Genomic DNA, 14,955 nt, shown 5'->3' with positions numbered 1-14,955 from the left:
TTTGATGTTGACCCCCCCCGAGTTTATCTGAGTTTATCTAGCGAGCTTGCTACAATCAGGCTTGGTTTCTAATGCGATGCTGCCGCAGAGCGGGGACAGACAGACTAGCAGCTAATGGAGGAAATTAGGAAATTCTGCGCTTAAAAATGAGGACGGGCCGAGAGTACATTTTATAGGGATGGGGCAGGAACGTTCCGGGTTTATATAACTGTTGCAGGATCAGGACCGTACGGGGGAACATTTGCCAGGACAAGACGCGGCATGAATTAATGTTAACCCCCGTGTCAACCTCTAGTGTGTAGACTAGATCTAATTTTAAACAACAGCCTCTCACAGTAACCAGTTTTCTATCCAACGGTTTTATGTGCGTAAAGGACAACAAGAAAAAATTATGTCGCGACAGGCCTGATGGAAACTGCTAATTTGTCGGTAAAGTTTCCAAATGTCGACAAAACAAAATACGTTAAACAAGGTGGGATTTTTTGTTTCGGTAAAATGTATTATGCTATAACCATCATATCAAAGTAAATGTGGTTTCCGTCACGCGACGTGTGGTCATCCCACTACGACTCGGGAAAACATGCAGTTTATTAGGCTACAGAGGAAATAAATTATGAACTTCACAGAGTGGTGAAAGTGCCATGTGATGAGCTTGGTGCTCCTTTCCAATAAATATCGAGGGTCTTATTCTGGTGACATGATGATCGATGGTTGCCTGCCGTTTGACAAATTAAAATAATCTCTTTTCTCCATAATAATCTCATCATGTAGGCTATACCCGCACTGTATCTGCCAGTTATTGGCTAGAGCGCAGGTGCCAATACAAGAGTGGGCACATTCACTAAATAACGCAATTGCTTTTGTGTCAAAACCATCAGTTGAGGTGAAAATGCAATGGAAACCCATTTCATTTGCATTTTTTATTTAGTACATGGGAATTTAACCCCAACATTTATTTTTATGTGCACAAGTCAATTTGATGGAAACATCTCTGGTGGGAAAATGTGCATATTTTATTTATGCTGATTTTCGAATATTCGCATGGAAATCTGTCGCCAATTGGATGGAAACCAAGCTACTTCGTTGGAAGAAAAATATATAAGCTGAATTATGGCGCCCTCTGCTGGCCCTTGGGGCTGCCTCTATTGCAGCCACTCGCAGGTCTACTGCTTACAGCCTACTGCTTACAGCCTACTGCTTACAGGCTACTGCTTACAGCCTACTGCTTACAGCCTACTGCAGTGACATTCATAGGATTAGGCTACATCTGTATCATTCATATTTCATCAAATTGGCCTGTCATGATTACTGTCATTCTCTGACATGTTACGTGTACTTGTAATAACAAAACAATTCAAATTCATACATTTTAGCTAAAAACCATTGTCTCAAAATTCATGTCATCACTGAAACTGCATTTAATTTCCCTTAGGAAAGCAATAGCCTTCCAACTGGGATCTATCATTCTATCATGCTGCAAATGGATAACCACACTTTCAGGAGACATCTGTGAGTTACCCACACCCAGTTTAACAACCTTACCATCCAGCTGAAGCAGCAGGGACCAAGCACATTAGCCTGGAGGTTGCCCTAAAGTTCCTCTGATCAAGAAAGTTCTGATGTTTGTATGGTACCTTGCCAATCAGAACAGTTTCCGGGAGATGTCAGCCAAATTTGATGTTTCCCAAGGAGCAGCCCACAGTGCCATCATGGAGGTCCTGACATTGGTATGCAAACTTGCACCTGTTTACATCACCTGGCCTACAGACTGCGAGAAGAGGTCAACATCTGGCTTTTCCACAGAGTCTGCCATAGACGACGTCATTGGAGCATTCGACGGCTGCCACATCAAGATCCAGAGGCCAAAGATAAGGTGCGATAACTAAATTAATCGGAAGTCATTCTATTCAGTTCTGCTCCAAACTAGATAATGGTGCCCAGGAAGCTGCAGACCTAGAGCAGAATGTTTGTGTGAGCTGTGGGAGGGTGGTCAGGGTGAGCAGACCTTCAGGCCTGGTCGCATAGACTAGATGTAACATAGTAAATGTACATCCAGAACACTTGAATGAGTATGATATGTTACGTTTGGTATGGTTACATAAGACAGAAGGTTAACTAAGGCAAAAATGAAAGTAGGGCAGTTGGTCTGGGTGGATGGGTAGGTGTATAACGCCAACATCTAGCAACCCAAAGGTTGTGTGTTCGAATCTCATCACAGACAATTTTAGCTAATTAGCAACTTTGCCACTACTTAATACGTTTTAGTTACTTTACAACTACTTAGCATGTTAGCTAACCCTTCCCCTAACCTTAACCCTTTTAGCTAACCTTTCCCCTAACTTTTACCATTTAACCTAACCTTAACCCTAACCCATAGCCTAGCTAATGTTAGCCAGCTAGCTGACTTTAGCTTTAGCCACCTAGCTAGCCACAACAAGTTGGAATTCGTAACATATTGTACGTTTGCAAATCGCAACATATTGTACAAATTGCAATTCGTAACATATTATACAAAATGGATGATGGACATCCACAAATTAATACATACCATACGAAACATAACATATCATACTAAATGGAGTGTCTCAGATTTATGTACAGAATAATATGAAATGCTCAGACCAGGTTGGGCAGAAACAAATCAGTAACTTTGTTATTTAACTTCAACGAATCACGACCTGGCATAGGATATCAACACTGAAGGGTTGGCTGTTATTTAAGTGATAGTTTTTATTGGTGTGCGGCCATCGACCTTTATACAGAGTGCCCAGAATTATCTGTGCCATGAGTTAAAAAATTATAGCTAATGACGTTCTAAATCCTGCCACAGACAGGTGCATATAACAAAATCAATGGTACCAAACCAAATATATGAATGTGTTTAAAGCAATCGAGGTAATGTATTCGTGATGAGTAAACAATCTAAAGCAAAAAGTGTGTAATTCCATTCAATATAATGTGCTGAAAATGCAAACTTGTGTAATATACAGTGGGGGAAAAAAGTATTTGATCCCCTGCTGATTTTGTACATTTTTGTACAAAGAAATGATCAGTCTATAATTTTAATAGTAGGTTTATTTGAACACTGAGAGACAGAATAACAACAAAAAAATCCAGAAAAACGCATGTCAGAAATGTTATAAATTGATTTGCATTTTAATGAGGGAAATAAGTATTTGACCCCTCTGCAAAACATGACTTAGTACTTGGTGGCAAAACCCTTGTTGGCAATCACAGAGGTCAGACTTTTCTTGTAGTTGGTCACCAGGTTTGCACACATCTCAGGAGGGATTTTGTCCCACTCCTCTTTGCAGATCTTCTCCAAGTCATTAAGGTTTCGAGGCTGACGTTTGGCAACTCGAACCTTCAGCTCCCTCCACAGATTTTCTATGGGATTAAGGTCTGGAGACTGGCTAGGCCACTCCAGGACCTTAATGTGCTTCTTCTTGAGCCACTCTTTTGTTGCCTTGGCCGTGTGTTTTGGGTCATTGTCATGCTGGAATACCCATCCACGACCCATTTTCAATGCCCTGGCTGAGGGAAGGAGGTTCTCACCCAAGATTTGACGGTACATGGCCCCGTCCATCGTCCCTTTGATGTGGTGAAGTTGTCCTGTCCCCTTAGCAGAAAAACACCCCCAAAGCATAATGTTTCCACCTCCATGTTTGACGGTGGAGATGGTGTTGTTGGGGTCATAGGCAGCATTCCTCCTCCTCCAAACACGGCGAGTTGAGTTGATGTCAAAGAGCTCCATTTTGGTCTCATCTGACCACAACACTTTCACCAGTTGTCCTCTGAGTCGTTCAGATGTTCATTGACAAACTTCAGACGGGCATGTATATGTATACTTGAGCAGGGGTCACCTTGCGGGCGCTGCAGGATTTCAGTCCTTCACGGCGTAGTGTGTTACCAATTGTTTTCTTGGTGACCATGGTCCCAGCTGCCTTGAGATCATTGACAAGATCCTCCCGTGTAGTTCTGGGCTGATTCCTCACCGTTCTCATGATCATTGCAACTCCACGAGGTGAGATCTTGCATGGAGCCCCAGGCCGAGGGATATTGACAGTTCTTTTGTGTTTCTTGCATTTGCGAATAATCGCACCAAATGTTGTCACCTTCTAACCAAGCTGCTTGGCGATGGTCTTGTAGCCCATTCCAGCCTTATGTAGGTCTACAATCTTGTCCCTGACATCCTTGGAGATCTCTTTGGTCTTGGCCATGGTGGAGAGTTTGGAATCTGATTGATTGATTGCTTCTGTGGACAGGTGTCTTTTTTACAGGTAACAAGCTGCGGTTAGGAGCACTCCCTTTAAGAGTGTGCTCCTAATCTCAGCTCGTTACCTGTATAAAAGACACCTGGGAGCCAGAAATCTTTCTGATTGAGAGGGGGTCAAATACTTATTTCCCCAATTAAAATGCAAATCAATTTAAAACATTTTTTACATGCGTTTTGTTCTGGATATTTTTGTTGTTATTCTGTCTCTCACTGTTCAAATAAACCTACCATTAAAATTATAGACTGATCCTTTCTTTGTCAGTGGGCAAACGTACAAAATCAGCAGGGGATCAAATACTTTTTCCCCCCACTGTAGTAACACGTTTTGTGCACCACAGAGAAATTAACATTATATAACATACCTAACTAAATATTCTGAAAGTATTCCAACCTCTAGACTTTTTCCACATTTTGTTACGTTACAGCCTTATTCTATAATTTTTATAAAATAGCTTTTTTTTCTCATCAATCTACACTATAACCCATAATGACAAAGCAAAAACGTTTTTTTAGACATTTTTGCAAATTTGATTAAAAATAAAAAACAGATACCTTATTTACATAAGTATTCAGGCAGTTTGCTATGAGACTCGAAATTGAGCTCAGCTTCATCCTGTTTCCATTGATCATTCTTGAGATGTTTCTACAACTTGATTGGAGTCCACCTGTGGTAAATTCAATTGATTGGAGATGATTTGGAAAGGCACACACCTGTCTATATAAGATCCCACAGTTGACAGTGCATGTCAGAGCAAAAACCAAACCGTGAAGTTGAAGGAATTGCTCCGAGAAAGGATTGTGTCGAGTCACAGATATGGGGATGGATACCAAAACATTTCTGCAGCATTGAAGGTCCCCAAGAACACAGTGGCCTCCATTATTCTTAAATAGAAGATGTTTGGAACCACCCAGACTCTTCCTAGAGCTGGCCGTCCGGCCAACTGAGCAATCGGGGGAGAAGGGCCTTGGTCAGGGAGGTGACCAAGAACCTCATGATCACTCTGACAGAGCTCTAGAGTTCCTCTGTGGAGATGGGAAAACCTTCCAGAAGGACAACCATCTCTGCAGAACTCCACCAATCAGGCCTTTATGGTAGAGTAGCCAGACGGAAGCCACTCCTCAGTAAAAGGCACATGACAGCCGCTTGGAGTTTCCCAAAAGGCACCTAAAGACTCTCAGACCAGAGAACCTACTCTCAGACCATGAGAAACAAGATTCTCTGGGCTGATGAAACCAAGATTAAACTCTTTGGCCTGAATGCCAAGCGTCACGTCTGGAGGAAACCTGGCAGCATCCCTACGGTGACGCAATGGAGGTGGCAGCATCATGCTGTGGGGATGTTTTTCAGCGCCAGGGACTGGGAAACTAGTCAGGATCGAGGCGAAGATGAATGGAGCAAATTACAGAGAGATCCTTGATGAAAACCTGCTCCAGAGCACTCAGGACCTCAGACTGGGGGTGAAGGTTCACCTTCCAATAGGACAACGACCCTAAGCAGACAGCCAAGACAACACAGGAGTGGGTTCGGGACATGTCTCTGAATGTCCTTGAGTGGCCCAGCCAGAGCCCGAACTTGAACCCGATGAAACATCTCTGGAGAGACATGAAAATAGCTGTGCAGTAACACTCTCAATCCAACCTGACAGAGCTTGAAAGGATCTACAGAGAAGAATGGGAGAAACTCCCCAAATACAGGTGTGCCAAGCTTGTAGCGTCATACCCAAGAAGACTCGAGGATGTAATCGCAGCCAAAGGTGCTAAAACAAAGTACTGAGTAAAGGGTCTGAATACTTATAAAAATGTGATATTTCAGTTTATATTTTAATTAAAATTAGCAAAAATGTCAACTTTTATTTCCTTTGTCATTATGGGGTATTGTGTGTAGATTGATGAGGGGGGAAAAACTGTTTAATCAATTTTAGAATAAGGCTGTAATGTAACAAAATGTGGAAAAAGTCAAGGGGTCTGAATACTTCCCGAAGGCACTGTATGGTGATAGTAAATGTAGCACACTCATACATATTGTTGTTCCTACTTTAACAATGGAGAGTTAAAAATGCTCATAAACACAATCCATAGGGTCTATACAGCAGGCTGAACATTTTACTTCCTTAAAGGCAGTACCTTTAGCCCTAGATATTTGAGTTGGCTAACCTTAATAATCCCAAAATGACAATTAGCTATATTGTTTTTAATGTTAGGGAGTGAATGTTATTTATAATAAGGGTTACATGGAGAAAATCGTACCTCTCTTTAGCAAAATATATTTTACCTAAACCCTCCCTAAACGCTAGAAAAAAATAAAAGTGACCCTCCCCTATACGCAAAATAATAATTAAAACATAGTAGATAGCACAGAACATCCTTACTGTTTACCCTCACTTCTTGGAGAGACCAGAGCCTTTGATATGTCATTTTTATTATCTGACCCTGCTGGTCATCTATGAACGTTTTAACATCTTGGCCATGTTCTGTTATAATCTCCACCCGGCACAGCCAGAAGAGGACTGGCCACCCCTCAGAGCCTGGTTCCTTTCTAGGTTTCTTCCTAGGTTCCTGCCTTTCTAGGGAGTTTTTCCTAGCCACCGTGCTTCTACATCTGCATTGTTGGGGGTTTTAGGCTGGCTTTCTGTACAGCACTTTGTGACATCGACTGATGTAAAAAGGGCTTTATAAATAAATGTGATTTTAGAAACGGTTCTTAATCCTGTTACTAGCCTATTCAACCTCTCTTTCGTATTGTCTGAGATCCCCAAAGATTGGAAAGCTGCCGCGGTCATCCCCCTCTTCAAAGGGGAGACACTCTAGACCCAAACTGTTATAGACTAGAGGTCGACCGATTATGGTGTTTCAACGCCGATACCGATTATTGGAGGGCCAAAAAAGTCGCTACCGATTAATCGGCCAATTTTTATTATTATTATTCTTTTTTGTTTGTTTATTTATTTATTTGTAATAATGACAATTACAACAATCCTGAATGAACACTTATTTTAACTTAATATAATACATAAATAAAATCAATTTAGCCTCAAATAAATAATGAAACATGTTCAATTTGGTTTAAATAATGCAAAAACAAAGTGTTGGAGAAGAAAGTAAAAGTGCAATATGTGCCATGTAAGAAAGCTAACGTTTAAGTTCCTTGCTCAGAACATGAGAACATATGAAAGCTGGTGGTTCCTTTTAACATGAGTCTTCAATATTCCCAGGTAAGATGTTTTAGGTTGTAGTTATTATAGGAATAGGACTATTTCTCTCTATAGGACTATTTCTCTCTATACGACTTGTATTTCAGATACCTTTGACTATTGGATGTTCTTATAGGCACTTTAGAATTGCCAGTGTAACAGTATAGCTTCTGTCCCTCTCCTCGCTCCTACCTGGGCTCAAACCAGGAACACATCGACAACAGCCACCCTCGAAGCAGCGTTACCCATGCAGAGCAAGGGAAACAACTACTCCAAGTCTCAGAGCGAGTGACGTTTGAAACGCTATTAGCGCGCACCCGGCTAACTAGCTAGCCATTTCACATCGGTTACACCAGCCTCATCTTGTGAGTTGACAGGCTTGAAGTCATAAACAGCGCAATGCATTGCGAAGGGCTGTTTGAATGAATGCTTACGAGCTTGCTGGTGCCTACCATCGCTCAGTCAGACTGCTCTATCAAATCATAGACTTAATTATAACATAATAACACACAGAAATACGAGCCTTAGGTCATTAATATGGTTGAATCCGGAAACTATCATCTCGAAAACAAAACGTTATTCCTGTTACATTGCACAACCTTCAATGTTATGTAGGGCTGGGCGATATATCGATATAAAAAATATATCGATATATTTTTAAAATGTGATATGAAATTAGACCATTTCGCATATATCGATATAGTTCAAATTTGCGCTTTGATCCTTGCTCCAAGCAAGCTGCAGACCCGGAGCTCTCTGCGCTGCTCCCCGCCCCTCCTCTTTCATGCACAGAGGGGCGAGGGGCAGGAACAGACACTTCAACAAACATGGAGGAAGCAACAGCGTCTGCGGAGCGTTTTGAGGAGGAATTGGTTAGTAAAAGAAAAAGCATTGGCTCAGTAATTTGGAGATGGTTCGGTTTCAAAGTATCAGATGAGCAACAAAATCACGTTATATGTAGGCAGTGCCATAAAAAAGTTACAGCCAGGGGTGGAAGCACTACAAATCTTTTTCACCACCTAAAACAGTGGCACAAACTGCAATACGAAGAGTGTGTGAAACTGCTCGCTGCAGAAGCCCCAGCCGCAAGCCGTCGACAACCCGAAAAAGCTCCAGCCCCAAAACAAAGCTCACTGCAAACTTCATTTTCCCGCAGTGTGCCTAATGTCTACCTCAAGACAGCATTACTGTTTATCAAAGTAAAAAAAGAGGGGGAAAATGTTTATTGAGTTGATAGTCTGTTTCTTGTGCAACTGGTTGAGGCTGTTCAGATAAGAAATTGAGTTAACAAAAAGCAAATGGTAATCTCAGGCTGATGTTTAAAAAACATTTTCTCAAACTGAGCACTTTATTTTGTTTTTTAGTTATATATAATTGCTGCCCTTACTAGGGTTTGTCATATTTTATTATTTTGTAATGTTCGTTATTTGCATCTGTGGATTTTTTAGAAAGGAGAAGAAATCTGTAATTTGATTTTAATAAGCCATTTAAAGTTGTCAAACTAAAAATAAGTTGACTTTTCTCATAAATATATATAATATTTATTTCAGAAAAAGATAGACCTATTTTATTTTATAGGCTATTTTTGTTTAAGATATTTTTATTTATTTAAATGTGCACCTTATGGAGCTTTGATTTCAAAAAAGGTACTCCTGTTGTTCTACAGTGTTTATGTTTACATGTTATTGTTATTTGAACAGCTGAGCATTTAATCTGAACCAGGTGAAGAGCCCTGTTTATTATTTATTCATTTGATTTTTCAACTGTTCACTGAAATAGCCGGTTTCAATAAAACTACTTGAGACATGTCATATCTGGCTTTGACTTTGACTGAACATTTGCTCTCACTTTGCGGAAAAAATATCGGGATATATATATCTTATATCGATATTCAGCCTAAATATATCGGGATATGACTTTTGGTCCATATCGCCCAGCCCTAATGTTATGTCATAATTACGTAACATTCTGGCAAATTAGTTCGCAACGAGCCAGGCAGCCCAAACTGTTGCATATACCCTGACTGCGTGCAATGAACGCAAAATGACACAATTTCATCTGGTTAATATTGCCTGCTAACCTGGATTTCTTTTAGCTAAATATGCAGGTTTAAAAATATATACTTCTGTGTATTGATTTTAAGAATGGCATTGATGTTTATGGTTAGGTACAGTTGTGCAACGATTGTGCTTTTTTCGCAAATGCGCTTTTGTTAAATCATCCCCCGTTTGGCGAAGTCGGCTGTCTTTGTTAGGAAGAAATAGTCTTCACAGTTCGCAACGAGCCAGGCGGCCCCTACTGCTTCATATACCCTGACTCTGTTTGCAAGAGAAGTGACACATTTTCCCTAGTTAAAAGAAATTCATGTTAGCAGGCAATATTAACTAAATATGCAGGTTTAAAAATATATACTTGTGTATTGATTTTAAGAAAGGCATTGATGTTTATGGTTGGAGCAACGTGTACCTAAGCGATTATATGCAACGCAGGACAGGCTAGATAACTACACATGGTTGATATTACTAGTTTAACTAGTGATTATGATTGATTGATTGTTTTTTATAAGATAAGTTTAATGCTAGCTAGCAACTTACCTTGGCTTCTTACTGCATTCGCGTAACAGGCAGGCTCCTCGTGAAGTGCAATGTAAAGCGTTGGACTAGTTAACCGTAAGGTTGCAAGATTGAATCCCTGAGCTGACAAGGTAAAAATCTGTCGTTCTGCCCCTGAACAAGGCAGTTAACCCACCGTTCCTAGGCCGTCATTGAAAATAAGAATGTGTTCTTAACTGACTTGCCTAGTTAAATAAAGGTCTTAAATGTTGTTGTTTTTTAAATCGGCCTAATCGGTGTCCAAAAATACCGATTTCCGATTGTTATGAAAACTTGAAATCGGCCCTAATTAATCAGCCATTCCGATTAATCGGTCGAGGCAGTAATATTATATTATACCTCTATTATAGACCTATATCCATCCTGCCCTGCCTTTCTCAAATCTTCGAAAGTCAAGTTAATCAACAGATCACCGACCATTTCGAATCCCACCGTACCTTCTCCACAATGCAATCTGGTTTCCGAGCTGGTCATGGGTGCACCTCAGCCACGCTCAAGGTCCTAAACGATATCATAACCGCCATCAATATAAGACAGTACTGTGCAGCCGTCTTCATCGACCTGGCCAAGGCTTTCGACTCTGTCAATCACCGCATTCTTATCGGCAGACTCAATAGCCTTGGCTTCTCAAATTCAGTGTGTCAAATCGGAGGGCCTGTTGTCCAGACCTCTGGCAGGCTCTATGGGGGTGCCACAGGGTTCGATTCTCGGGCCGACTCTTTTCTCTATATACAGTGGGCTCCAAAATTACTGGCACCCCTGACTGGCAATGCACAAACAATACAATTATAGAGAAACTCAAAATACCAATATTTGATAAATACTGTACTTTATTATTGTTTCAGCACAGGGCTGCGGGCCAGAAGGTTGGGCAGGTTCACAGATCACCTTGAACAAGAATAGGGGTGGAAAGATCTCCTTTACAGTAAAAGCGTTACATGAACCTATCATCAGTATTTGCAGGTCTGAGAAGAAATTGCCTTTTTATAAAACATTTAATGCAATTCTAAGTAATTTACATATTAGCAGAATATTTTTTAATACCACACAAATGACTGAAATTACAGGCTAAGAATAGACCGAGAGATAGGCCTGTGTTCATCTTATATTTCTCCAATGCCAAATCAGTGTGTCTTGTTTTTAACAAAACTGTCCCCGTTTACAAATGATTCAATCTGAGACATCAATAGGAATCTGAGCATGGTATTTAAAAAAATTAGGCCTACCTTTCCACCCCAGACAGTAGGCCTACCAACCTAGAAAAATTGAAGCTTTAACTACTGGCTACTCTTCTTCCTTGGCTTAACCAAACGAGAGAAGGTCACAAGTGTTTCCCTAAAAGCTGTCTGAGTTTAAACATCTTCTATTGTACAGATCGAGTTTTGATTTTAACTTAACAGCCCTTCACTGACATGGAGGTAGGCTATTTAAAGAGTGCACGGTGGGTGGAGGAATTGGCCGACAAATCTATGTATATAGCAGCCTATAGCTTAATTTCATCTGTCAAACAGGTAGGCCTAGCTCGTATTTCTTAAAGGAGGAAATAGGCTCCAAAACAAAGCCCTCGTTGTTATTAAAGTCTAATTAAAATGAAGATGGTTGAAATTCATTTCCCTACTTTCAGCACCATGAGCTGTCCATTTTCGATTGATTGTACCACGACTGCTGGTTCAAGTTTCAGCACCACAATGCAAGTAACTATAATCTGGTTTATTGTGAGGTCAGTAACTCTGATAAATACATAATGGCAAAAAACTGTTTTTATTCAAATTAATTATAGTAGTAGCAAGCTATCAAATTTGACCTCTGGCCCTCATCTTCGCCCTCTCCTTCTCAAACTGAGCAGAACATAAGCTAGTCCGTGTGCGAGATATGGCATATTTTTGGACTAGGCCTAATCAAAAATTATTTTCAGAATTCTTTGACTCTCCTCCTGACCTGCCATTGTAGCACTACACCCAGCACAGCATTGGTTAGGCAGCACAAAAAAAGATTTGGATCAGCAAGATCAAAACAGGCTCAGGGTTGGAATATCCATTGCCGTGTGTAATGCAGCCTAGTTTTATTTACACCATCCCAGCAGCTATCTTACAAATATAACTTTGCTCTGTGCTTCTCCAAGCATGCAATTCGTAGCCTATGGATAATTTGATTGAGACCACACTAAATAGCCTATAGATGCATTTGATATTGCATGCCCAGCAGAGAACCAGAGATGAGGGGCTGCATTGGGCACACAGGTATATAGCCTAATACGCAACTCATTCTAAAACACAGAAATATTGAAATTACATCAATTACGTGACCCTTCCCTGGACTAATGTAAAAAAAAAAATATGAAACCCTCCCCTTGACAGAAATTGAAAAAGCATGACCCTCCCCCATGTACCGATTCTGTAAATTTCGATCCGTCCCTTAGGTACTAGAGTAGTGAGGTAGAAAACTACAGCTGGAAAATGCATTCATCACACCACGCATAGCTCTCACACTAACATTTTAAATCTTATTCACTTATCGAAAGTGACCTGCTTCAAAAATGACCTTAGCTAGTTAGCATCATTTACGTTTTCCAAGTTGGGGGAAAAGAAGTGAAATGTTAAAGCTAGTTAGCTACCGCGTTTGCACTTCGCCTCACCCTCCCATCAGAAAAATGTTTATCGATCTAACGCAAAAGTTGAATAGTTGGTTGTATGGGTTGATATTTTTTTTATTAACTAGCTGAATGGTGTCAAACATAGCTAGCTAGCCAACTCACCACTTTTGTCAACTCAGCCACTGCACGGCCCAAAAATAACTTTTGGGGCATAGCAGGTGCATGCTCGAGAAAGGTCAATGAGTTCAATCACGTTATGGATATCAGGTACATTTGACAAATGCACCAAAAATATTTTATTTGGATACCATCGAATTTGTTTAATATGGCGTTGGCCAATTGTTTTACCCACAAATAACATGCTTAATGCCAATGTTATGACTCATGAGTTACTTGAATGTAACCACAGGTGGCCTATGAGACAAAGCTGAGCGGTAATAATTGCAACTGGTGCAGTGTGTAGATTATTAAAACAGACTCACATTGATATATACATTTTATTGAATTCAATAGGAGTAACATAATACCGGAAATGATTTAAATACATTTCAAACTAAGAAAAATGTCCGACATTAACACTGAAACTGGACCTCAAGTCCTCATACCCCATCCCCAAACTGATGAGTAAACTATCAAAATCTTTATTAGCACAAACAAGGTCATAGACAACATTACAGTGGTATATGTAAGAGTTTGATGTTATAATCCCCAACATGAAAGTATGTGCTTTGGAGAGGGATGAGTAGAGTGCAAAAATAGATCTAGCAATAGAATAAAAGATTAATCCATATACACACAACTCACACATTATATATGCAAGTCAATTTTGATCAAGCCTGTTTGCCCAATTATTAGAGCACAGAGGTGAGCCACCCGCACTCTTTAATCTTATATTTGGCATCAGGGCTGGAGTTCAGCTGGTGGCTTTCAATCCATCACCTGTGAAGTTTCCCCTCCATCCACAGGTCCATTAACATAGGGAACATAACAACCATGGCATTAGCCCTGACTCCACATCAAACACTGACCATAGAGGTGTTAACCTGTTTTATCCATTTTCTGCCTCTAAATGCTTCACTGTGCCTTCACCAAATGCTCACCAAATGATTGAAATAGAAATAGAGCTCTATCAGCTTATGTATACGGTAGATACATACTTAATTTGGTCCACACACAGTTCAAACATACCAGCAGATACATATACAGTGGGCAAATAGAAAAATAAAAAATGTATGCACAGTTGAATTTAACAAACACCAGATGACTGCATGTTTAACATTTAATTAAAAGAAACAAATGGTTACATTGCTTTGGTATGAGTTCTGGAGGCTCTCTGCTCAGGAAGGTCTCACCTGGTTGGTCAGCTAGATGCACCAACAGTCACATCCCTCAAGATGGCGCCACTGAGTGGACTTCCATGGAGAATCAGGTACACACTCCATGGCACTACTATTTCACAGACATCCCAGTCACTGCCTCAACTGCTTTCACTCAAATCCCTCCATCTTTCTCTCCCTTCCTCGATGCCTTGCGTCCGCAGTGGCTCCACCCTTAGAACCCAAACATATCGTCTTTCTCGGTGTTGTCTGCGTCCGTTTTGTCCCAGTTAGTTGGGGACAGGCACTCTTCGGTGTTGAAGTCCTGAGGGTTTACCCCAATGTCCAGGACCTGGGGGTTATTGCGAGACTCAGCGAGTCTAGACAGGGAGAAGTAAAGACATTTCACTTGTCACATTCATCAGGCAAAAGACACCATGTAACAAGATGGGATGTGAACACTCAATACATTGAAATGAATGGAGATGTGGTAGCATTAACATTGAAAAGCATTGCGCAGTAGTACAATTTAAATGGTCAAATGTGTGTATTGGCTACTAGCAAACATTGTTGAACATGACATTAAATATACTATACACAAATGTGTCAAATTTGAGTAAGTGTAACTGCAAATACTGTGTTGGTCTCATGTTACAGTATCCAGAACTGAACAGTAGAGGCATGTTGTGTGAAATAATCAAACAGTGAGGTATGGTCATCTAAGTAAGACAATCACTTCACACGACTACAGATCTCAGACCTGACACAAGACAATGTTTCAACACACGCCAGACACTTCACTGCTACCACAGTAACCACTTGGCTCACCATGTCATCACTCATTTAGTGATGTGGCAACAACGGTGAAATGGCTGATTATAAAGAAGAAAAAACACAAATCCGAGGCATGGACAAAATGAGAATAAATAACAAGTCAACACGTTAGCATTGAACCCTGCCTTGCATA

General features: G+C 40.5%; 1 protein-coding gene across 4 annotated transcripts in view; it reads right to left on the bottom strand.

Moving 5' to 3' along the window:
• Positions 1-13,155: 13,155 nt before the first annotated feature.
• Positions 13,156-14,955, bottom strand: part of arhb (low density lipoprotein receptor adapter protein 1-B) — a 52,529-nt gene continuing 50,729 nt past the window's right edge. For all 4 annotated transcript variants that reach the window (XM_045723247.2, XM_014210437.3, NM_001139964.1 and 1 more), the window contains one exon: positions 13,156-14,368. In XM_045723247.2, the coding sequence (XP_045579203.1) occupies positions 14,322-14,368 (47 nt within the window). In that variant the 3' untranslated portion in view covers positions 13,156-14,321. The remainder of the gene's footprint in view (positions 14,369-14,955) is intronic.

Source organism: Salmo salar, chromosome 09 (genome assembly GCF_965601325.2).
Source record: "Salmo salar chromosome 09, fSalSal1, whole genome shotgun sequence".
In the NCBI taxonomy this organism is placed as follows: domain Eukaryota; kingdom Metazoa; phylum Chordata; class Actinopteri; order Salmoniformes; family Salmonidae; genus Salmo; species Salmo salar.
This window is presented reverse-complemented; position numbering and strand designations above follow the sequence as displayed.